This window comes from Kogia breviceps, chromosome 9, assembly GCF_026419965.1.
Source record: "Kogia breviceps isolate mKogBre1 chromosome 9, mKogBre1 haplotype 1, whole genome shotgun sequence".
In the NCBI taxonomy this organism is placed as follows: Eukaryota; Metazoa; Chordata; class Mammalia; order Artiodactyla; family Physeteridae; genus Kogia; species Kogia breviceps.
The window spans coordinates 37,150,309-37,176,349 of record NC_081318.1 but is presented as its reverse complement, the minus strand read 5'-3'; the positions used below and the strand labels follow the sequence as shown (position 1 = coordinate 37,176,349).

The window sequence follows — 26,041 nt, the reverse complement described above, 5'->3', positions numbered from 1 at the left end:
AACAGCAAAATGAAATTACATATCTCCCACTAAGAAGATTATTCTCCCTTGTGCCACTTTTCTGTATAGATTTCAGAGATTTTTAATAAAGGATCAAATTATATCAGTGACTTGTAAAGTGTAACGTTATACCTTTCCTGCATAATTCCTAGCTTTGTAGCACAAATTTTCTAATTGCACCTACAGTAACTTTCCCAAATATAAGATGATGTTTCCCATTGAATGTAACGTTATTATTAACAGTTCAACAAAGATCAAATTAGCTAGAGTGACCACTGAGTAATATTAACCTTCAGATTAATTAATGTTTTCCTTTAGGAAACAAATGTAAATGCAGTCTGAAACAATACTAAACTGAATCTTAAGGTTTACCACTTTGAACTTCTTCAACAAGAACTTAAATTTTGCATGGCAGTCTTTATATATATTGGCTCTGTGAGATCACTAAGGCAATATCATTATCTCTGTTTAGATGGAAAAACAAGTTTGAAGATATTAGGAGATATGCTCAAGGCCACAGTTATATAATGTATTAAATAGGAAGGGAGGATCTCAAACTCCTGGTTTCCAACTCTAAGCACCATTCTCTATCAGGATTCTTTATCAAATTGGATCTTCCTTCTATAAGGAAATGTGACATTTTCAAAATAGTCAATTTTTAGAATTAATAAAAAATGGATGAACAGGACATAAATACATATGTAAACAAATAATAGTATTCTGTTTCCATTGCTAAGAATTTTTTTCATCTACTTTCTTATTATCTTAGGTCAGTCATAGATAGGAATTTCTTATTCCTTTGGGCCTAAGCTGCTTATATTTTCTCTTAACACTTGAAGAGAGTGTGTTTGTGGAGTTGCCTCTATCTTTAGAGAAACATAGCTATACCTGAGCTTGAGTTTAGCCAGTAAAATACTTCCTCAGACAGATAATACTATACTGATCCATGGCATGCTGATAGCTTCTCTTTTCTTCAGTGTAAATTATCTTTCAGTCTCCCATAGCCACCTTTTCATTTTTAAAAGTCCTCTTCTTGCCTAGGCTGGATTCCCTTTTATTTTTAATACAAATAGAAATAAGGCTTTTCTAGCTCTCACGTGTTTAACTCTTGCATTTTTTTGTTCTGTGTTTCAACTTCTCTTTTTTTCATTGTGATGACCTATTCCATGTAAATGATATATCTATATAATTTTTTTCTCCACTAGTTAATTTTTTAAAGATGTTCTGTCTATTCTGTTTCTTCCTTACTCTTCAAAAGCCACCTCACGGAGATTCAAAGTAGAAGAAATATACTGACTGTGTATCCTATGTAGCAAGCAGATGGTTATTGCCTTTATTGTTGCAGTTTCAAAAAAGGTAGGATGTACTGATATCTTACAAAAAGGTGAGACATTAGATCAAATCTCATGGATTTAGGGGAGTATATCATCATCCAGTTAAGAAATTTCTTTCTGGCTTTTTTGTTTTACTGTTTTTCTTTAGTCATTGACATGTGTTTTCTTACTCATTTAAGATGTCTTGATATTGCCATAAACTTAAGTTTCCCTCATCTCAAAATGCTGAGAACACTGGGTTTTATTTTATTTTAAGAAACTGTATTGCGTCATTGATAATCCTTGTTTTAATACAGTTATTCCTGCCTCTACATGCAACTCATCCTCATGTTTCTTTGCCCTAGTCCCAGTCTTTCTCCCGAGAACTTGGAGGAAACCTGTGGAAAAGAGCTGGATCCTTTTGTGTCCAAGGCTCCCAGGGACTTAGCCTTTAAAACTTCTTTTAAATTTCAGCTATTTTCTTCCTACCTGCCCTTTTCATCTCATGCTCTGCCAAAGGTGAAGTAGTTCTTGAGTCCCTGCCTCTATTCAGAGAGCTTGTCACCTTTTGGAATTCAATTTGTCTTTTTGCCCTTTTTTTTTTTTTAAGATTTATTTTAATTTATTTATTTAGTCTGCACCGGGTCTTAGTTGTGACACGCAGGATCTTCTTTGCAGCATGCGGGATCTTTTAGTTGCGGCATGCATGCAGGACTCTAGTTCCCTGACCAGGGATCGAACCCGGGGCCCCCCTGCATTGGGAGCACAAAGTCTTACCCACTGGACCACCAGGGAAGTCCCTTGTCTGGTTACCTTTTGAGTTCAGCTTTTTGGAGTCAAAATAAGTTGTGTGGGGCTTCCCTGGTGGCACAGTGGTTAAGAATCCACCTGCCAGTGCAGGGGACATGGGTTCAGTCCCTGGTCCGGGAAGATCCCACATGCCGCAGAGCAACTAAGCCCATGCACCACAACTGCTGAGCCTGCATTCTAGAGCCTGCGAGCCACAACTACTGAGCCCATGTGACACAACTACTGAAGCCCACGCGCCTTCAGCCCGTGCTCCGCAACAAGAGAAGCCACCGCAATGAGAAGCCCGCATTCCACAGCAAAGAGTAGCCCCCGCTTACCGCAACTAGAGAAAGCCCGCATGCAGCAATGAAGACCCAACACGGCCAAAAATAAAAATAAAATAAATCTATTTTTTTTAAAAAAGACAAACATGATTGGCACAAATGTGTTTATCCCAGCTTCGCTTATAGCTACAACAATCAAAAGTTGCATGAAACTCAAATGGTCAACGATAGGGCAATGCTTTAATAAGTTACAGTTTAATCCATATAATGGAGTATAACGACAGTAACCCCTGCTCACCACAACTAGAGAAAGCCCGCACGCAGCAACAGAGACCCAACTCAGCCAAAAATTTTTTAAAAAGTTGTGTGTGGGTTTTTCTGTTTGTTTTTCTAGGGTTTTTTATTATCTACCTTTTTCTCATTGTAAGGATATTCTCTTGTGGCTTTCCTCATCCTAAGCAGAGTGAAATTCTTCCTCCTTCTGCTTTATTTTAATTAATATCTTAGTGATTTGATTAAGTGCCACTTTTGGTTAAAGTAGATGCTTTTCCTCTTTTCATACAATTCAGAAAGATATATATATATACATATGTATCTGTCTACTAAAAGAGACAATTTTACTCTACTAACTAGTTGTCGTAAATAAATTCCAAAACCTGTTATTGTTTAGTATCTAATCTTGGACTTTTGACCAAGGTATCAGTGAATATTGTATCAGTAAATTACCACATTTGGTCACCTTGGTATACATTTTGCCAGAAGTTTGTCTTTGGAGTATATGCCAACAAATTATGTCACTCACTGTCAGGTGTTCTTTGGGTACATTCCTGACAACACCCCGACTCACCCACCCAGTCAGGGCTAGGCAACTGGTGACACCTTCCTTAAAATTTAATCCATGTTAAAAATTGTGACCATGATAACTGAAGTACAACTTTGGAGGCTAGTAGTTGGTGTTGGGAGGGTGAGGTGGGGATTTAAAATGATTTTTCTAGGGGACTCTTTTGTCTAGTGTGTGGCTATCCCCTTGAGTCATTTTTGACAAAGAATTAAATGATTTTTCATGTCGACTCCAGTCCATGTTTAGGACTACGCAGTTTTTATAAGAGTGTCATCTCAGATGTCTCCTGGTTACTTCTAAGTCCAGTGGCTCTGCATCCAAGTGAGAGCTTAGAAAAGTAACATTCCAGCTACTTGACTGGAAGGACAAAGTCAAGAATATTATCAACCGATATTTATAAAAACGATGTTCAGGGAAAATTGTTTAGGGAAGTTCATAATTTTTCTAGCAAATCTTAAACTCTCAACCTCCAATCAAGAGGAAGCAGATATCTGTATTGTATCATAGCAGTTCTTATCCCACCCCTCTGCGTTGACTTTCACTAAGTTTTAGGATATGCTTTGGCACAAGAGACAGCTTTGGAGAATCAATATGAGAAACAGTCCATCTTGTTTGGCCTATTTATTCTTGGTATATCACCCATTATATCACATAGTATACTTATTTTCAATGACGTCTAGCTTCCCAGCATTAGGCCAGACTTCACAAGACTATCCCCACTTCAAACATTAGCCACAAGTTGGGGGATCCCCAGGCCGCCTTCACTTCTGACCAGCTGGCTACAAATTCAAGGGGTTCCCACTAACCCCCTCAGGTTCATTTATTTGCAGTAATGACTCACAAAACTCAGGAAAGCACTACATTTTTGATTACAGTTTTATTGTAGAAATAGGTCCAAATCAGAACCAGCCAGAGAGATACATAGGGTGAGGTTGGGAGAGCCCCAAACACAAAGCTTCCATTGTCCCCAGGGATGTATTGCCCTTCTGGCACATCCATGTGTGTCATACACACAGTATTGGCAACCAGGAAAGCTTACCTGAGCTTTGGTGTCCAGAGTTTTTAATGCAACTTCATTAAGCTTGATTGATTGACTAATTGACCACATGGTTAAACTCAAACTCAAGTTCCCCTCCCCTTCCTGAAGTCAGACTGATATCCTGTGGCTCAAAGGCCTAACCCACTAATCATATGGTTGGTCTTTGTGGCATGGCAGTCCCCATTCTGAGTTATCTCATTAGCACAAACTATCAGGTGGAGTCAAAGGGCCCACCAGGAATAACAGAGACACTCCAGCCACCCAAGAAATTCCAAGGCTTTAGAGATTATCTCCTAGGAACAGAGGACAAACCAGCCAAATTCTTTGATACACAAACCCCTGTCCATCTGTTTCTCTCATCTAAGAAAGCTGATAGACAAATTTGAGGCCCACCTATAAGTGTGAATGTGTGGGTTTGAGTGTGTATATACGTGTACATGTATATTTCTTCTTTTTATTTTTTATCTTCAGTTTATATGCCCATCCCACACGAATTTTTCTTTCTTCCTTTACTCATTTTTATGCTATATTGTTTTGTAATCACCTGAAATACTTAAATGAAATCATTCCAAATACCTCAGAGATAATACATGGTTCTAGAAATAGAAAGCAGGAGGAATAAGGAGTTCTACTGCCCTTCTGTGGAGCCTTTGGTCCGCTGCTCTACCTTTATTAGGGAGATTTGTTGTGTTCTTTATTGGAGCAGGGCAACTGGGCTCCTGGACTGAGAATTCCTGGCTGATTCTGCCATGCTGCTGCCTTTGAGCTAGGTTGGGAGGGAACCTTCGGAGTGTGCGATTTTCTCTCATAGTCACTCATACAGCCATTTAGCCAGGAAACTATTGTGAATCTAATATGTCAGTATCAAAAAACTGTTTTTGATATCTGTAATTAATAACATCAGCCTTAGTTTTACTTCCTTATGTTAATGCAAGCTGTTTCCATTGGATTTGTCATTTAAGCATCAGTTTTTTCTTTCCTGTGTACAAATACTTATCTAAATTGACATTTTCTAAATTGCTTTTTCCCAAATTGGATGATTTTTATAATTCCCAACCTAAATCAAAAATTTCATTTTCTACCTATATGTCAGTCCCCTGTGACTACGTTGCATGCCATCTGCTATGTCTGCTGTTTCATTAACGTTTCCTCTATTTCAGCTTATGAATAAAGATAAAAGACTATGCACTGACCCCTTTGCTACCATTCTTGACATTTTAAACCAATTACATAAACATACAGCTTGTTATTATGACTCTTTGCCTAAAACATCAGCTGTATTCTTACAGGTATGGTTTTTATCCAAGCCTATTTTGTAATGAAAATTTTATCTGATTTCATCAGCTGCTTTGAGAAGTCCCAACGTATAATATCGGTGACGTTCTCTTCATCCCTCTATTCTATAAATCCATGAATAAAATCTAGTATATCTATCCAGCATGGGATTTTTTAGAAGCACAAAAATGGTGGCTTGGATTTGCACATCTTTTTGATGCTTTCTATGGATTGTCTCTTAATATTATATTTTTCTGCTCGTAAGTGATTTCAAACATATGCTATGATTAATCCTATCAGATAACAAGCTTAACAAAGGAAGAAAGGAAGGGAGGGCAGGAGGAAAGAAAATAATTTATTCTTTTTTTTTTTTTTTTTTTTTTTTTTTGCGGTATGCGGGCCTCTCTCATTGCGGAGCACAGCCTCCAAACGCGCAGGCTCAGCGGCCATGGCTCACGGGCCCAGCCGCTCCGCGGCTTGTGGGATCTTCCCGGACCGGGGCAGAAACCCGTATCCCCTGCATCGGCAGGCGGACTCTCAACCACTGCGCCACCAGGGAAGCCCCAAAAATTTATTCTTGATTGCCCAAGTGTCTTCCACCCAGTTTCTTCCTCACTAATGCTTGATCAGCAGCAATCAACATGTGTGCTACAGAAGAAGGAAATACAGAATCTTTAAAGCTGAGTGTTGTTTTGTCACATCATACCAAGTTAGCAGCAGTGGGAATAAGGGTGGAGGGACATAGTGGTGATGTGGCTCTCTTTTACCTAGATTCCTCCTTACTGTTCCAGGGGTCTGAGGAAGTAGAGAGCATAGGAAACAGAGCACTTCCATTCAACAGTTATTGCTTAGTCCTGTCGGTGAGGCATGGTAGGGACTACAAAGATGAACCAAGCAGTTCTGCCCCTTAGCAAGCTTTTTATCTGGTGGGGTACATTACATAGAAGTGGTAAAATTAACAAGGTTTTCCTAGCAGTCATCCATATACTTTAGAAAACCATTATTGAGTTGGGAAAAGTTTCCCTTTACCAGACTTCAGAGCCTAAGTCCTAGGCTGGTTAGTTATTTTGTGGTTTATGATTTAGAGAGGGGGGGAATCGGATGGATGGAAAAAAAAATTTTTTTTAAGAGGAAGGGGAGGGGGACAAAGAGCACCCAACAACCAAATGAAATGTGTGAACCAAGGATGGTCTTGGTGGGAGTTGGGGAAGAGAAGAACATTAAAAGACATTCTTGGGACAGTTGAGGAAATTTAAATATTGCCTGGATGTTACATACTATTTTGGAATTATTACTGATTTTCTTAGGTGTGATGATCGTGACACCATGGTTGTAGGTGAAAGGAGAAAGTTCTTATTAGAAGAGGGATGCTGAAGTATTTGAGTGAAGTGTCATGAGGTCTGCAGCTCACTTTCTTACTTTCAAATGATTCAGCAAAACAAAAGATATTTAGTGCTAAATATATATGTGTGTATAGTGTGTGTGTGTCTGTGTGTGTGTGTCTGTGTGTTTGTGTGAAGAGACGGGGAAGCTGTGGTGAAATGTGAACAATTATTGAATATATATATTGAGTATAGGAATGTTCATTGTACTAGTCTTTCAACTTTCCTGTTTGTGAAATTTTTCATAATAAAAAATGGTAAGAAAATAAGAGACACTGACAGAGTTACGTGACTTGAATAGCTTCCAGGTTTACTAACTCATTTGGCATATCATGAGATAGCTGTCAGCAAAGCCAATTTCAACAAATAAATGAGAACTATCTTCTTAATTTACTGAATTGATTACAACAGGATGATGAAAGCTATTATAGGATATAATAATTGCAGAATTAAAATAATTTCATCTTCACATGATTTATTTCATATATAAGTAAAATTTGATTAAAAGTATATATATTTTGTGTTCCTGTATTAAGAAATAAGAATAATTTCCTATTTGTTTTCTAATGTACAGACAGACATTTCATAGATTAGGCTTTATTAGAGTAAATAAGAGGGAGAGTATATTGCCATTATTTTATTTCTTAATATGTTTAAAGAGTAAAACAAAAACAATAATGTTCTACTTTAGTATACTTAATTTCCTTAATTGTTGGATTTAATAATTATCATTCTAGTTCATTTCTTTATCTTGACTTGCATCTCCTGTTTCTCTCAAACTCATCTTAGTGAGAAACATGAATTGATAGTTATGCTTTTAAGATATATACTTATTAAAAGTATATATACTGTATTAAAATGAAAGCGATTAAGTGAAAAAAAGTAAAAACTTGTTCTCCAAATTCCTATCCCATAACAATATAAAATTCTCTATGTAACTCTTTATATTTCTAAAATTTATCAGTTGTGAGTTTTTTAAAAAAAAAACAGCTACTCTAGAACTTTTAATAACCAATAATAAATTCCATTTTTTAGGATAGTTTACATATACAGTAGGCTATTATCTTTGTTTAAATAAATATCAACTTACTATTGCCGTGGAATGCTCTCCATTTTATAGTCTATATGAAGTGCCAGTCCTATATGAGTAAGAGATGATCAATTGTTTTATAAACTCCTCTCCTTTGAGAATTTCATTTTGATTTTCAGGAGAGCATTCAGATTTGTAGTGTGTATGTTGTTGCACTGGGGGGTGTAAATTTAGTTATCATGTATTATTAAGACTCTACTGTAATAAATTGTATACATGTGACATAAAGAAGCTCATGTTCTCTTAGTAGAGATGGATGGGACATAGTTTTCTTGAAGACCAAGCAATATAGATGTCTATGGAACACTACATACTGTGGTGGCAAAAGAAGATACTCTAGCACAGAAGTGGTCAGGGTCAGTCCACTTTATGATTTGTAGAATGTTTCAGAAGCAATTTAGAGATCACCAGAACCTAAGTCCTAGAGAAGTGGCATGCTTAAGGCCACATTTAGAGCTAGTTAGTCACAAAACCAGGACAAGAATACACATCTCCTGAGTCCCCATCAGTTGTTGTTCCCACTTACCAACAGAGATGTAGTGTTTGAACTGAGCTCTGAAGGATTAGGGAAGAGAACTCCAGTTGGCAAAGATGGATGAAAAAAAGAAAGAACAGTTACTCCAGACCATTGAGTGGCCTGAGGAATCACAATAAGTAATTGAGAACTGCTACTGAGAAGAGCAATACACAGATTATAGCAGATGTTCTTGTTTTTCCATGTAACAGAGTTTATATGGGGAAGCAATGCAAGAGAAGGCTTTTAAAAACCTAGAGTAGAATCAGGTACAAAGCAATGTGAATGCCATTCTAAAGATTGTGGATTTTATTCAGTAGAAAACAGGGAGCTATTTCATGTTACTTTAAGTACCAGTTCTAATTGTTTCACTTTCAGATATAGTCATTACATATTTGTATACTAGGGTTTTTTTTTAAGGTCCATTTACAGTCAGATTTTGACTTCCATCTCTCTGGACATGCTTCGGATAAACATACTTTTAAAATGTGTGTGTACAGGGAAAGTCTTTCCTATAAATCTGTCCATCTGGTATCTGGTAACCTCAGTAGATCCAAATAGCACAGAAGACAGAAATCAGAGAAAAAGCATCCCTATGAGGTAAAAATAACTTCCACAAAGCCCATCCAAATACTGGGAACTACTCTTTCTCAGATACCAAACAAATTTGACTTAATTTTATCCATAGAATTTGATTATCTATTTTTCTTTAGCTGGATTTTTAGGAATTCCTGTAATCTTGTTCTAGTTTAAGGAGAAAAACAGAAGGTCTGTGCAGAGGATAGCAAATGAAAAGGAGGTGTAGATGGCAGAGCCAATTGGTGGGTACAGAAGTAGACTCATTGACAGTGATGACCATAAAAGAGTGAGAAGGAAGGCCAACCAGAAGAGCACAACAGTTTAGAGTCATTTGTAGGGACAGAGAGATCCTGAAAGTAAATTGATACGTTACAGTACAATATAGTAGTAATTGTTCATAGCAAGGACCCTACATCATACAGAAAAGGTTAAATCATATCTCAAGTTTTGAAAGTAGGGAAAACATGAGAGGTGTCTTGGAAACCATTTTGTGTAAAACTATTAACCCTTTAAATACCAAATTAAAATTTCTACGATCAAGAAAATCTACTTAGCCAGTAAACCTCTTTTGATAATTGTCAGAAATAAGACATGATCACATTTGTATATATTATCTCTCCTGTTATTTTACCATGTTCTAAAGCCTCAAATGCTGAGAAGTAATCCATCTAAGACTGATCTAAATGAAGTTTTTGTGTGGATATTTTGTAAGAAAGATTTTTATGTTGCCCTACCTTTCCAGATATCTATCCCCTGGATTCTGAACTTGTTTGTTCACTAACTAGAAAGGTTATTGTTATATGCTATTTGTCTAGATATGCTACAGTGGGTATGTTCTTAGAAAAATAAAAGCAAACGTGGTATCCAGATATGGCACCAAGTAGCTTTGTAGCTATAAACAGGTCACCCTAACATCCCTTTATAGGGAGTTAGTCTGTAGTTTCACGAGGTCCCTTTCAGTTCTCAAATTCTAAAATGCCCACTGAGCAGCATTGGTCAGAAGGAACTCTTACTGGAGAGGTTAGATGTGGTTAGTAGAAATAGAATATGTTAATGGGGGGACAGGAAACTAGCCAAGAAGGAATAGGTAGAGTATTCATGTTATTTCAACCACAAGAGTCAAATATGGCAAGAATACAAGTTGGAGCTGAACAGTTGCAGCAGAGAATACAACCAAAGCTGAACTACCTGGTGGCCATGTCCATTTTTCCCAATTATAGAACTCTTTCTTACATTGATGTTATTAAAATGAGAAAAGTCATATGCAAGTGAAATAAACAGAAAGCAGAGGTGAAACAGCAAATGGTTTAAGTAGCTCCTCTTGGCGGAAGGTCTGGGAAAGAGTTTAAAAAGAGTTTGTGCAGGGCTTCCCTGGTGGCGCAGTGGTTGAGAGTCCGCCTGCCGATGCAGGGGACGCGGGTTCGTGCCCCGGTCTGGGAGGATCCCACGTGCCGCGGAGCGGCTGGGCCCGTGAGCCGTGGCCGCTGAGCCTGCGCGTCCGGAGCCTGTGCTCCGCAAGGGAGAGGCCACAACAGTGAGGCCCGCATACCACAAAAAAAAAAAAAAAAAAAAAAAAAAAAAAAAAAAAAAAGAGTTTGTGCAGTGAACAAAAGGCAGATCTTGACAGAATGAACTTAGATAAAAGTGAAAGGAGTTGTATGGAACCTGCCAGATTAGGGACAGCACAGGTACTCTAGAGCCCTTGTCTCTCTTCCTGTGGTTGTAGGTGGTGCAGATAAACTAGCAGAGAATTCACAGTGCCACCTCATCACCATGTGAGACAAGCTCCAGAATGCGAACAAAAGAACAGCGTGGTTTTAGTTACTTGCCATTAAAAAGTGGCTTCTTGGGGACTTACCTGGTGGCACAGTGGTTAGAAATCCTCCTGCCAATGCAGGGGACACAGGTTAGAGCCCTGGTCCGGGAAGATCCCACATGCCATGGAGCAACTAAGCCCATGAGCCACAACTACTGAACCTGCGCTCTATGAGCGTCCACATGCCACAACTACTGAAGCCTTCACGCCTAGAGCCCGTGCTCCATAACAAGAGAAGCCACCGCAATGAGAGGCCTGTGCACCACAACGAAGAGTAGCCCCCGCTCGCCGCAACTAGAGAAAGCCCTCATGCAGCCAAAAATAAATAAATAAATTTTTTTTTAAAAAGTGGCTTCTTGCTTTAGTGCCCTGTCTACTCCATGCTCCTTCTAATTCACCAAAATGTAAATTAGGCTCTCCTAAGAAGAATCAATTTATACACAACTTCAGGTGTCTACACTCAGGTTGTGCAATTCAGGGTCAACTGATAAAACTTAAATTTGGCCAAAGAAAACTGTAGATGGCTTAGGATCACTCTGGTTTAGACTCACAAATCTGTTATATTTGTGCTGAGTCAAAACCAAGGAAATATTAAGTTGAATAAGATTTTTCTTAGCCAACTTTGGGTTATATCATCACCAGTCTGAGAAATATGAGATGATGATTTTTAATAAGCATTAACAGGTCTTGTAGGCTGAAAACAGAAACAGGCAAAGTATTGCTCAGCCTTACTGTGGGATATTTACAGTGATCTTTATCAAGAGCTTTATCTATTGGGTTTTTGGTTTTGCTGCTACCAAAGTTGTAGATATAGGGCTCTGAAATGTGTTTTCTCTTTTTTAGTCGAACTATACATGTTTGTAAAAGTTCGATTTTCCTTTGACTTTTACTGTCACTTTCAGTTTTTATGTAAGATTCACTTAAACTTGAAAAGCAATAATTAAAATTGTCTGATACATCAACCTTACTACCTTTATTTCTTTTGCTTTTATCTATCCACTTGCTGCCAGCATAAAGCCCTAAATTTCATGAAGTAAACAGTGTTCTTTTATATTTGCTGTGTGCCTGAAGTGTTGAGCAAGGTCTCTCCATTCTGTATGTCAGAGCTCCAACATATTCCAGTGCTGTAATTTCCAGAATCCCCATTAAGCTTCACAGCCCCTGGAAACTCCTCTGTAAAGTCTCACAGAGTCCTGCCCTATACATGTACAGCTCAGTATTTGAACCAAGGTAAAAAGAATCCCAGTCCAGGTTTCTTGAGTTCCTCCTCTGCAGCTCTCTTCTTTCTAGTACCTTGTCCCACAAATGCCTCTTGCTTCTGTATCCTGAATGCCAATCTATTTTTACTTCTCCACCAAGTGAGGTAGATACATAACCTTCATTTGGGTTTAACTTCCCTGTGTTGCAATTTGGAAAACACTACCCAACAGAAAACTGGCAATGTATTATTTTTTTTTACTCATCGATCACAGCCATGTGCTATTATCCATTTTCTTTTTTTTGTGGGCCGGGGGCTGTGTTGGGTCTTCGTTGCTACGCATGGGCTTTCTCTAGTTGCGGTGAGCGGGGTCTACTCTTCGTTGTGGTGTGCGGGCTTCTCACTGTGGTGGCTTCTCTTGTTGCAGAGCATGGACTCTAGGCACACAGGCTTCAGTAGTTGTGGCATGTAGGCTCAGTAGTTGTCACTCGCGAGCTCTAGAGCGCAGGCTCAGTAGTTGTGGCACACCAGCTTAGCTGCTCCGCAGCATGTGGGATCTTCCTGGACCAGGGCTCGAACCTTTGTCCCCTGCACTGACAGGTGGATTCTTAACCACTGAGCCACCAGCAAAGTCCCTATTATACATTTTCTGAAAAAAGATAAGATATATGAAGCAATTTGTTTTACAATAGTTTACAAGGGGAGGAGAAGTGTGATATCCATTATTTCATCATGGCTGAAACCAGAAGTTGATTGAATTGATTTTTATCCTGGCAGCTTCTTGGTGATACATTTCCAGAAATGCCACATGGAATTTATTAAGCTTCTAGATACAAGCTCATTTTTTATGCTGTCCTAAAAATATTTACAGAATCAGCAATAAACTTTAGGAAGTTCGTATTTTGAGCTTCATATTATAAGAATAGCTGGAGAGTCGTATGCAGGTGTAAAATAAGAACAGCATAAAGACTTTCTTTAATTTCAAAGAGTTTTCATATCCATTCAGAAGATAAAAACAAGCAAAAGAGTTGATGGTAAAGCAAGTTACCAGTTATTGGGGAATTGACATCAGGTGAGCTCATTAGTTACCAGGGAAACCAGTAGAGGGGCACACCCCTCAGCGCCCCTTTGATGAGAACAGTCACTAGCTGGGGCCTGGGGCAAGTACACAGGAAGGTCAGTTATGTGTGTAGGGTATAGGTGAAGCAGGCACTGGTTGGACAGGGGATGTACAGAGAGCAAGAGAACAGCCATCTGAGTGGCCTGACCATACAGATGCACAATTTGAATTCTTTACATAAATTTCTGATCTAATCCTATAAACAATGCTATGAGGTAATTTCATTTTCATCTTAAAATTGAGAAAACTATTAAAGACATTAAATAAAATATTGAGTACAGGTGAGAGCCAGATTCAAATCTAGTTCTGTTTGATGTTTCAGATTCTGAGCTCTTAACTATTGTATTGTAGTCCAGAAATGACTACATGGCAGAAATGGGAATCAAGTTGGACCTTAAAGAACAGTTAATATTTGTAAGAGTGAAAAAGCAAAGAGGAAATAAAATTACCTTATGGAAAAACAATGTGTAGAAGAACCACCCTGATTAGAATAGGGTGTTACCAATGTATATTTTAAATTATTTGAGTTGGAGAGTAACAGGATAATTGTACATGAAAATAATTTTAAGAAGTTTTTCTAGCAACAAAAGAGAGGATGGATATGACAGAAAAAAAGGATTGAAATAAGGCAGACCCTCTAAGAGACTTACTTATAGTCATCTCATAGTGACTGATTAAAGACTGGATTCAGGGTGATGGCATTGGGAATGGTGGATAGAAGTAATATGAAAGACAGTCCAAGTGAAAAATTGATCAGAACTTGATTACAAACTAAACTGAGAATTACAGAAAGGAGCACATGTTTGCTTTTGGAAGAGAGTGAGGTTGGGAGGTGATTAATAAAGACAGGAGGAAGGACAGAGTAGTGAAGGATGGTGAGACCCTATTGACTTCAGTTTTCCTACATAGCTATCCTAATGGTATGTTGTCTGGCATTTAACAGTATAGACTTGGAGTTTAGGTACAAGGACAGCAATGGAGAAATTCAAAATATCATCAGTGTTCACATACTTCCTTTATGCTTCTACCCCAATTTCCTCCCATCCAGACTATGACATTTTTCATTAACTATGGATTTATTAAAGATAATATCATATATCTGTGTTTCTACTTTACAGAAAGAAATTCTGGAACAACAGCAACAAGAACGAAATGATAACAATTTTCAAGGCAGTTGTATGTTTTGCAATGAAGAATTCCTCGGAAACAGGTAGCAGTTACATATGTCTACTGTTTTTCATCTGAAGATTTACCAAAATATCCACAATGGCTATATAGACTAAGTTCTATGGATTGGCTCAGAACCCTTTCATATATATCCACAGTAATTTTTTTTTAATCCACCAGACATCAAAGATGGAATGTAGTTGCTCTAAGCAGAGTAGGGGATTAAATTTTTTAAATGCCAGAAATAGAATTGTGTTTAATGTTGTAGGGCTTTTTAAATTGTCTGACAGGCAAGACCACGTGCAGCAAACTACAACAGACGTGCCCTTCTGTATTAACCTGTTAACTCTAAACCTTTGGCTGGGACTTCCCTGGCAGTCCAGTGGTTAAGGCTCTGTACTTCTACTGCAGGGGCCACAGGTTTGATCCCTGGCTGGGGATCTAAGATCCCAATTGCTGAGCCAAGTGGACAAAAAAAAAAAAATCCTTTAGCAGTTTTTGGTGTTTCACTTTTGAACATTAAGAATGATAAAGATCTAAGGGGGAAAAAATGGGGAATTGGTAATTTTGTCACCAACCCCAACTGGCCCAAAACCAACTGGTGTACTGTAATTCAGTTCTAATGCTAACCACCCAGAGTTAGCATCAGACTCTACAGGTTTAAGGGTATCATCCCCAATAAGCCTGCCCACACTTTAGACACCAGCCACAAGTTTAGGGGTTCCCCAGGACACCTGCACTTTTGACCAACTGGCTACAAATTCATGGCTTCCCACCAATAATTTACATAGGTTCATTAATTCACTAGAATGGCTCACAAAACTCAGGAAAGTGTTTATCATAAAGGATACAGATGAGGAACAGTTAAATGAAGAGACACATAGAGCAGGGTCTGGATGAGTCTTGAACACAGAGCTTCTATGCCTTCTCCTCAGAGAATCAGGATATATCATCCTCCTGGCACATCAGTGTATTTACCAACCAAGAATCTTCACTGAGTTTTGGTATCCAGAATTTTTACATGCTTCATTATGTAAGCATGATTGATTTAATTATTGAACTTAATCTCCGGCCCCTCTCTCCTTTCTGGAGGTCAGGGTGGCTCTAAGTCCCAACCCTTTGATCACATTGTTAGTCTTTCTGGTAACCAGTCCCCATCCTGAACCTTTCTAGAGGCCTACCACAAGTCACTTTATTAGCAAAGGTAATCTTATCATAGAGAAATTCCAAGGATTTTTGAAGCTCAGTGCCTGGAACCAGGGACAAAGACCAGACAAATTTCTTTTTATGCAACAGTAATATTTATAAATGTACATTCACTTAAATATAAGTCATGAAGTTGTAACCTCTAGGAAATGGGAATAGTTTCAGTGACAGCATACAATGGACAGTCAGAAAAACATCATTCTTCCACCCACTTGAAAGAAAGCAGTCTTTGGTTTCTTAAAAAAGAAAGAAAAGCCTAGCACAAACTGACATCATTGTCTGAAAAACATTGAGGAGGAGAGGGTAGCTATTTGTTTGAATTTAGAAAAGGGTTTGGATGAAGCATCAATGTTGAAAACACCAGTGATGAAGATTTGATTCTCATATAGATCAGTTAGCATAGAGAAAAATCTGTGCCAAGGTCACTAATTATGCTTCTAACCCTGTCAGTTTCAAAGGGCTTTATGGGGATGGCAGTGAGGACCACCTCACTATCAAAAAGTTTACCAAGCATTGCTACTTCTTTTTAGCATGTTATTTCTGATTTTATATTAAAACTGTTATTAACCTAGAGAGGAGATGTGTGATTATTATTAGGAATCTCTAGTATTAAAAAGCTATAAATATTTTTGTTTTCTACAGCTTAAGTTTTTATGATAAATGTCGGTACTGATGTGATTTGAAGTATATGTCCATATGATATGAAATTCTGATAATATTGGTATTTCAATTTACTGAATATTGGTACTCCTGTAATTCCTAATATAATCCTCCTGTTCTTTTCTATCTGTATCTGTATTCTCTGTTGAGTGGGTGACATGGGAATTAAGTGAACTCCTCAGTAGTTTTGATTGACTATGTCATTGTTCTCTAATAAATGAAATTTTTAAGAAATTAACCAATGACAAAGATAAGCAGCATCTCATTTTTATAAAATGTCCCCTTCTGCAGTTCTTGTTTATGAAAAGGTCAGTTTATAATAAAAGATTAAAGATATAACCTGATTCCAGCTATGTACTTCATTAGCAATATTTTGGTTTGTTTGCTTTTTTTTTTTTTTTTTTTTTTTTGCATTACGTGGGCCTCTCACTGTTGTGGCCTCTCCCGTAGCGGAGCACAGGCTCCGGACGCGCAGGCTCAACGGCCATGGCTCACGGGCCCAGCCGCTCCACAGCATGTGGGATCTTCCCGGACCGGGGCACGAACCCGTGTCCCCTGCATCGGCAGGCGGACTCTCAACCACTGCGCCACCAGGGAAGCCCATTAGCAATATTTTGGGATTATATTTGTGTCCTCCCAGACAAGGGACATAAAAAGAATAGAAAGACAAAGGACATGGGTTAATGATAAGGAGAGAAGAATAAGTACTTTCTTGCTATCCTACATCTATTTCCCCTCTCCTATACACTTTTGACTCTGGAATGTATGAAACTCTTTCTTTCAACCTTAATCTAAAATGTGTCTCCTGTTAACAGCATATAGTTGGATCATGTTTTTTAATCCATTCTGCTAATCTCTGCTTTTTGGTTGGAGTGTCTGATTTATGTTTAATGTAATTATTGATGAGATGGAATTTACTTAGACCATTTTGCTGTTTGTTTTCTTTATGTTTTAAGGTTTTTTTTTTTTTATTTCTCCCCTCCATTACTGCCTTCTTTTTTGTTAAATAGATACTTTCTAGTGTAGCATTTTTATTCCCTTGTTTCTTTTACTATATTTTTTGAGTTATTTTCTTAGTGGCCCATTCACTGGAGATTACAATTAACATTTTATTTATTTTTTATTTTTTTATAAATTTATTTATTTTGGGCTGCACTGGACCTTCGTTGCTGCGCATGGGCTTTCTCTAGTTGCAGCGAGGGGGGGGCTACTCTTCATTGTGGTGCTCAGGCCTCTTATTGTGGTGGCCTCTCTTGTTGCGGAGCACGGGCTCTAGGCATTCAGCCTCAGTAGCTGTGGCACAAGGGCTCAGTAGTTGTGGCTCGCAAGCTCTAGAGCACAGGCTCAGCAATTGTGGTGCACGGGCCTAGCTGCTCCACGGCATGTGGGATTCTCCCAGACCAGGGCCCAAACCCATGTCCCCTGCATTGGCAGGCGGACTCCTAACCACTGTGCTACCAGCGAAGCCCCTAACATTTTAACTTAAAACAATTGAGTTCAGATTAATACCAACGTAATTCCAACAGTATACAAAAACTTGGCTCCAACGTAGCTAGCACCTTCCCTACCCCTTTGTGCTATTGTTGTCATACAAACTACATCTTTATACATTATAAGCTCATTAACATGTCTTTAAAATTATTACTTCATGCAGTTATTTTTACATCCAATATGGGAAGAAAAGATTTATAAACAATAATTCATTTAATACTGCCTTTTATATTTGGCTGTGTAATTACTTTTACTGGAGCTTTTTACTTCTTTATGTATATTTGAGTTACTATCTAGCATCCTTTCATTTTAGCCCAAAGGACTTTTAGTTTCTTGTTGGGCAGGTCTGTTAGCAGTGAATTTTCTCAGGTTTTGTTATCTGGGACCTGTCTTGATTTCATCTTCATTTTTTTTCTTGGTATGGGTCTCTCTGATTTATTATACTTGAAGTTTTGGGCTTCTTCTGTTTGGATTAATGCTTTCCATCAAATTTGGGAAGTTTTTGGCCATTATTTCTTCAAATATTTTTTCTTCCCCTATCTTTCTTTGCCTTTTGGGAATCTTATTATACAGGTGTTGGTAGATGGGATGGTGTCTGAGGCTCAATTTATTTTTCTTCATTCTTTTTTCTTCTATTCCACAGACTAGAAAATCTAAATTGATCTTCAAGTTCATTGATTCTTTTTCTGCCAGTTCAGTTTTTCTTTTGAGACCTTCTAGTGAATTTTTCATTTCAGTTACTGTACATTTCATCTCTAGATTTGTATGTTTTTTTAAAATTTCTGTCTTTTATTAGTATCCTTTTTTTTATAAGATATTATTCTCATACATTTTTTGATTGTTTAGACATGGTTTTCCTTAATTCTTTACACATATTCTTATTGTCTGATTTAAAGTCTTTGTCTGACAAGTCCAACATTTGGGCTTCCTCAGCGACAGTTTCTGTTGACTTTCTTTTCATATGATAGTGTTTATATGCATACTTACTTTATAACATGTCACTCTTTCATAACCCAAATGTGTGTTTCAGTGTTTAACCTTTGCTTGTACTTCTAATTAGTGTTGTTATCATTATACAAATGCTACTCATGACCTGATTTGTCCCTAGATAAGTTATAAATAATGCAAATTGCTCAAATTTCTTCCTAGATCTGTTCTTTTGAACCACATGGCCAGAGAACACACTTTCAACATTGGGTTGCCAGACAACATTGTAAACTGCAATGAATTTCTGTGTACATTACAGAAAAAGCTTGACAAGTAAGTACTTTTTTATGAAACACAACCTGAAGCTGTCTTAATCTTGGATTCTGTTGTGGATTTTTAAAAATTAATTTAATAGTCAGAAGTAACTCAAGAAATGGAATTTTCTCATTTCTTGTGTTGGAGGAGTTCACATTTTGTATGACAATCCTTAATTTTTGTAGATCATATTGCCTTTTAGTAGTTTTAAAATATAAATATCATATATACCAAACAATGTATATGCCATTATAAGGTATGTTATTATATAGGGAATGAAAAATATACTTAACCAGCCTAAGAAAGAGAATGTTATTATTTCCTTTGAATCTCCCTGTGTGCCCTTCCTCATTAGTATCTCCCCCAGAAACCATTATTCTTCATTTCGGATTCATAATTTCTTTACTTTTCTCTATAATTTTTCTATACATTTAGTAAAGTAAATATATTGTCACATTGCTAGATGTTATTCAGTTTTAGGTGAAACATAACATACTGATTGCATTCTTTTACCTTTTAGTATTTATTCACATTTATATATCATAACACTCCACTTTTCTCAAGGTCATATTCTCTCAACCGTGAGTATCTAGAGTTTAGCTTGTAGAAATAGGGAAGGAAATTCTCTGCCTCACCAAAGTGGCTTTCAAAAATCTATCCACTTTTCTTTCTAGGAAAGGGCCCAAGATTTTACTCTCAAAACTTAGTTTTATTCATTTAATATAAAACTAATGAATGTGGTATCTCAGGCCACAACATTTGGAGCAATAACACTGAGAAAGAAATACCCATTATAAAAAGTTCTGAATTCAAATTCTGGTATGAACAGTACATTAAAACAAGTCTCTTCACTCTTTCATTGAATGACCCTTCATTTATAAAATAATACCAGGTGTGCTTTCTAGCAAGATTAGCAGTAATGATATCCCTAATCAACTTAATGCCTATAAATTGTTTACTATAAAAGAATATAGTTACTTCTGTGGCATAAGAAATAATTGAAAGGGTGTTTAGTAAAGATGAAAAGGAATTCAGAATAGAAATAACAGCTGATTTCAGTCATTTTGTTGTCGAACCCAAGTTCATGTGCCCAACACACAGTGAGGCCAAACAAACCAAAACATCAGAATTTAGAGCAGAGAAAGGTTTATTGCAATGGCCATACAAGGAAAACAGGTGGTTCATGTTCAAAAGACCGGAACTCCCTGATGGGTTTCAGGGAAGCATTTTTAAAGGCAAGGTGAGGGAGGGGAGTCCCAGGTTCTTTGATCAGCTTGTGCACAGTTCTCTGATTGGTTGATGGTAAGGTAACAGGGCAGTGTTACAAGGGTTAACTTTATCAGTCCTCATGCTCCAGTAGGTCTGGGGCTTATATGCTCATGGTCATCAAGTAGTTAATTTCTTCGTTTTGGTGGCAGTTTTAGCATCAACATGAGTCACTATTATCAAGGTACTTCAGGAAGGAACTAAAGATTCCGTGACTGCCATATGGCTGATTTACTATTCAAATTCTTACAAGTTCTCTTGGCCCGACTGCGATTTTTGTCATTACACGTTCACCTCCTCTTGATCATTAATTCTTAGGCTTTTGTGACTCAGGGGAGGCCTGGAAGACTACATTTTACAAACAAGAGGTAGGCAGAGGACAAGGTGGGAGGAGTGTGTCCTGGGAAGACCCTATAGGGTCCTGCTTAGTTGCAATTTCAGTGTTTTCATGTATACTTATTCTGTGTTGCTCCAGGAAGTAGAACTCTAATGACTGTTGGGTAATCCAGGCAGTATCAACTGTCAAGCTTAGTATGAGAAAGACATTTTGTTAGTAATCTGTTCAAAACTGGTAATTACTGCCTCATTAGGTACTGAATTCCCAGTCAGTGAAAATATTCTAGCAGAAGATACATGTGAATAAGATAGTTAAAAGTAGCAGTTACTGTATGCTATGAATGTGCTAGGTATTTTATTCATATATATTTCAATAAACATGTATACATATATTTATATTTTGTGTGAATTATTCTCATGATTATGAATTTATGTGCGCATATATGTATACATTATCATAAAAATTCTCTCAAATATAGGTTTTATCATCAGGTTAGAAAGCAGAAAATGAGTGGTAACAGAGGGGTCAAGTAACTTGACCAAGTCCCACAGCCGGCAATAGGAATCAGACCCTGCAAATTAGGTCATAGGATATACCAAACCATGGACTAAGTGTTATACTCAATGGAGGCAACCAATGCTAGTTATCATATATTTATTTGAAGAACATACCTACATTTTCATTTTTAGAATTGGTAATTCGATTAGTAAAGCACCAAAATCATTTTTGGATAATTGCTATCTATATCACAGTTTTAACTAAATAGCCAAGTTGGCCAAGTTAGCCAACTACAAAATAAACCACAGCATGCATCCTCTAAAGCCAAATGAATAAAATGAGAGGGATTCCAGAAGAGTATCATATCCCATTTGACGATTCTGTAAGACCTAAAATGAATAAATTATAAGACCCAATAATATAATAATACAGGGCTATTGCAACAACTATTCTAGAGACTTATTTAATCTCAACATTTGTGTCTTTCTTGTAGCTTGAAGTGCTTATACTGTGAGAAGACCTTCAGGGACAAAAATACACTTAAAGATCACATGAGGAAAAAACAGCATCGTAAGATCAATCCTAAGAACAGAGAATATGACCGATTTTATGTCATCAATTATTTGGTAAGGCTTTCTTTTCTCTTCATAATTTACAATTTGATTGCATAGCTACAAACATCAAAATGTAATTGAGGGATTCTTTCAAGCAATAATTATCTTTAAAATGGTTAGTTTACAAAGCGTAACTTGATTTGATTTGTCTTTGATTTGCCAGATGTTTATATAGTAAAGAGGTCATGTCTCTACAACTCACAGTGATCTTGATAAAATAAATAAATAAATAACCATAAATACCTGGATAGCCATGCATTGCCCCTCACTGATTGTTCATTACCATGAGTACAGGGACTTCTGTACTCTACTCAAAAAACGTTGTTGACTTCTGGATGTGCTAGATGCTATGCTAGATAAATGTTTATAGACAGTCTCTTCACTCATTCCTTTTTCCTCCATTAAAATATCTTCCCGGGCTTCCCTGGTGGCGCAGTGGTTGAGAGTCCGCCTGCCAATGCAGGGGACGCAGGTTCGTGCCCCGGTCCGGGAAGATCCCACGTGCCGCGGAGCGGCTGGGCCCGTGAGCCACGGCCGCTGAGCCTGCGCGTCCGGGAGAGGCCACAACAGTGAGAGGCCCGCGTACCGCAAACAAACAAAAAAAAAAAAAAAAAATATCTTCCCTTTTCCCATCAAATGAATAAATAAATAATAAAAATTTATCTTTTTCATTCTCTTGGGCCAGCTTATTTTTAATGGAAATTTTAGAGAAACTAAGTGATTTCACTCAGCAAGAGGACTTTCATTTTTTGGACTAATAGGATGGACTAATGGGGATACCATGTCAAAGATTTTAAATACTTTCAAAGCTCTTCTAGGCCAGAAACCTCAGTACCATTTGCTGGCCTCTGTAGATTACAGTCCCTTTTATTTAAGAAGACATATTCAGTTGGACACAAATGTCCATCTCTACAGGGGCATTTGGAAATTTAAGAAGGGATTTTTGATTGAAACAATAACTGGACAGTGCCCCCAGTCTGCTGATTTTTTTAGGTATACATAACAAAGGAGGGAAACTGTTGCAGGAAGGGACACCCCTTCCAGGGCCGAGAGTGGGCTCTTATCTAACACTCAGAAATGTATTGTCCAAGGAGACACACGTGCTGACAAAGCAAGAGACTTTAGTGGGAAGAGGCACCTGGGTGGAGAGCAGCACAGGGAACCCAGGAGAAGTACTCTGACACATGGATCACAGTCTCAGGTTTTATGGTGATGTGGTTAGTTTCCGATTGTCTCTAGCCAGTCATTCTGACTCATGGTTCTTCCTGGTGGCGTGCACATCTCTCAGCCAAGATGGATTCCAGCAAGAAATATTCTGGGAGGTTGGTAGGACATATGGACTGGCATCTCCTCTCTCCTTTTGACCTTTCTCAGATTTCTTCCAGTTGGTGGTAGCTTGTTAGTTCCACGTTCCTTACCAGGATCTCCTCTTGTACAATAACTCATGAAAGTGGTTATCTTGCCTATCCAGGGTGGGCAGTTTCAGTCAGTGGTTCCCTAACAAAACGACTCGTGAAAAGAGAGAGAGTTAAGTAATTCTCCAGTAGAATTGAAAGAAAGATGGGCCCTGAACCAAGATGGTGGAGTAGAAGGACGTGCTCTCACTCCCTCTTGTGAGAATACCAGAATCACAACTAGCTGATGGACAGTCATTGACAGGAAGACACTGGAACTCACCAAAAAATATACCCTACATCCAAAGACAAAGGAGAAGCCACAATGAGACAGTAGGAGGGATGCAATCACAGTAAAATCAAATCCCATAACTGGTGGGTGGGTGACTCACAGGCTGGAGAACACTTATACCACAGAAGTCCACCCACTGGAGTGAAGGTTCTGAGCCCCAAATCAGGCTTCCCGATTGGGGGTCTGGCAACGGGTGGAGCAATTCCTAGAGAATCAGACTTTGAAGGCTAGTGGGATTTGATTGCAGGACTTTGACAGGACTAGGGGAAACAGAGACTCCACTCTTGGAGGGCACACACAAAGTAGTGTGTGCATTGGGACCCAGGGGAAGGAACAGTGACCCCATAAGACACTGAACCAGACCTACCTGCTAGTGTTGGAGGGTCTCCAGCAGAGGCCGGGGGGTGGCTGTAACTCACCATAGGAACAAGGACACTGGCAGCAGAACTTCTGGGGGTGAACCTTCCAGAGTCTGCCATTAGCCCCACCAAAGAGCCTAGGTAGGCTCCAGGGTTGGGTTGCCTAGCCACACAACAGGAAGGGAACCCAGGCCCACACATCAGCAGTCAAGCGGATTAAACTTTTACTGAGCTCTGCCCACCAGAGCAACAGTCAGCTCTACCCACCACCAGTCCCTCCCATCAGGAAACTTGCACAAGCCTCTTAGATAGCCTCATCCGCCAGAGGGCAGACAGCAGAAGCAAGAAGAACTACAATCCTGCAGCCTGTGGAACAAAAACCATATTCACAGAAAGATACACAAGTTGAAAAGACAGAGGACTATGTACCAGATGAAGGAACAAGGTAAAACCCCACAAAAACAATTAAGTGAAGTGGAGATAGGCAACCTTCCAGAAAAGGAATTCAGAATAATGAGAGTGAAGATGATCCAGGAACTCGGAAAAAGAATGGAGGCAGAGATCGAGAAGATGCAAGAAATGTTTAACAAAGACCTAGAAGAATTAAAGAACAAACAAACAGAGATGAACAATACAATAACTGAAATGAAAACTACACTAGAAGGAATCAATAGCAGAATAACTGAGGCAGAAGAATGGATAAGTGACCTGGAATACAGAATGGTGGAATTCACTGCTCCGGAACAGACTAAAGAAAAAAGATTGAAAAGAAATGAAGACAGCCTGAGAGACCTCTGGAACAACATTAAGCGCAACAACATTTGCATTATGGGGGTCCCAGAAGGAGAAGAGAGAGAGAAAGGACCAGGGAAAATATTTGAAGAGATTATAGTTGAAAACTTCCTTAACATGGGAAAGTAAATAGCCACCCAAGTCCAGGAAGCACAGCAAGTCCCATACCAGATAAACCCAAGGAGAAACACGCCGAGACACATAGTAATCAAATTGGCAAAAATTAAACACAGAGAAAAATTATTGAAAGCAGCAAGGGAAAAACGACAAATAACATACAAGGAACTCCCATACGGTTAACAGCTGATTTCTCAGCAGAAACTCTACAAGCCAGAAGGGAGTGGCATGATATACTTAAAGTGATGAAAGGGAAGAACCTACAACCAAGATTACTCTACCCAGCAAGGATCTCATTCAGATTCGATGGAGAAATCAAAAGCTTTAGAGACAAGCAAAAGCGAAGAGAATTCAGCACCACCAAACCGGCTCTACAACAAATTCTAAAGGAACTTCTCTAAGTTGGAAACACAAGAGAAGAAAAGGACCTACAAAAATAAACCCAAAACAATTAAGAAAATGGTCATAAGAACATACATAGCGATATTTACCTTAAACGTGAATGGATTAAATGCTCGAACCAAAAGACAGAGGCTTGCTGAATGGATGCAAAAACAAGACCCATCTATATGCTGTCTACAAGAGACCCACTTCAGACCTAGGGACACATACAGACTGAAAGTGAGGGGATGGAAAAAGATATTCCGTGCAAATGGAAATCAAAAGAAAGCTGGAGTAGCAATACTCGTATCACATAAAATAGACTTTAAAATAAAGAATGTTACAACAGACAAGGAAGGACACTACATAATGATCAAGGGATCAATCCAAGAAGAAGATATAACAATTATAAATATATATGCACCCAACATAGGAGCACCTCCATACATAAGGCAACTGCTAACAGCTATAAAAGAGGAAATCGACAGTAACACAGTAATAGTGGGGGACTTTAACACCTCACTTACACCAATGGACAGATCATCCAAAATAAAAATAAATAAGGAAACAGAAGCTTTAAATGACACAATAGACCAGATAGATTTAATTGATATTTATAGGATATTCCATCCAAAAACAGCAGATTACACTTTCTTCTCAAGTGCACATAGAACATTCTCCACGATAGATCACATCTTGGGTCACAAATCAAGCCTCAGTAAATTTAAGAAAATTAAATCCTATTAAGCATCTTTTCTGACCACAATGCTATGTAATTAGAAATGAATTACAGGGGAAAAAATGTAAAAAACACAAACACATGGAGGCTAAACAATACGTTACTAAATAACCAAGAGATCACTGAAGAAATCAAAGAGGAAATCAAAAAATACATAAAGACAAATGACAATGAAAACATGACAATCCAAAATCTATTGGATGCAGCAAAAGCAGTTCTAAGAAAGAAGTTTATAGCTATACAAGC

The 26,041-nt window shown here is 38.2% G+C and overlaps 1 protein-coding gene across 5 annotated transcripts in view; it reads left to right on the top strand.

The window, feature by feature from the left end:
• The window catches only part of ZNF277 (zinc finger protein 277), a 116,167-nt gene that overhangs the window by 70,554 nt on the left and 19,572 nt on the right, over positions 1-26,041 (top strand). For all 5 annotated transcript variants that reach the window (XR_010842138.1, XR_010842137.1, XM_067042320.1 and 2 more), the window contains exons 5-7: positions 14,359-14,450; positions 18,914-19,024; positions 21,601-21,733. Coding sequence is in view for 3 of the 5 variants with exons in the window: in XM_067042320.1 (XP_066898421.1) it covers positions 14,359-14,450; positions 18,914-19,024; positions 21,601-21,733 (336 nt within the window). In the remaining 2 variants the exon portion in view is untranslated. The remainder of the gene's footprint in view (positions 1-14,358; positions 14,451-18,913; positions 19,025-21,600; positions 21,734-26,041) is intronic.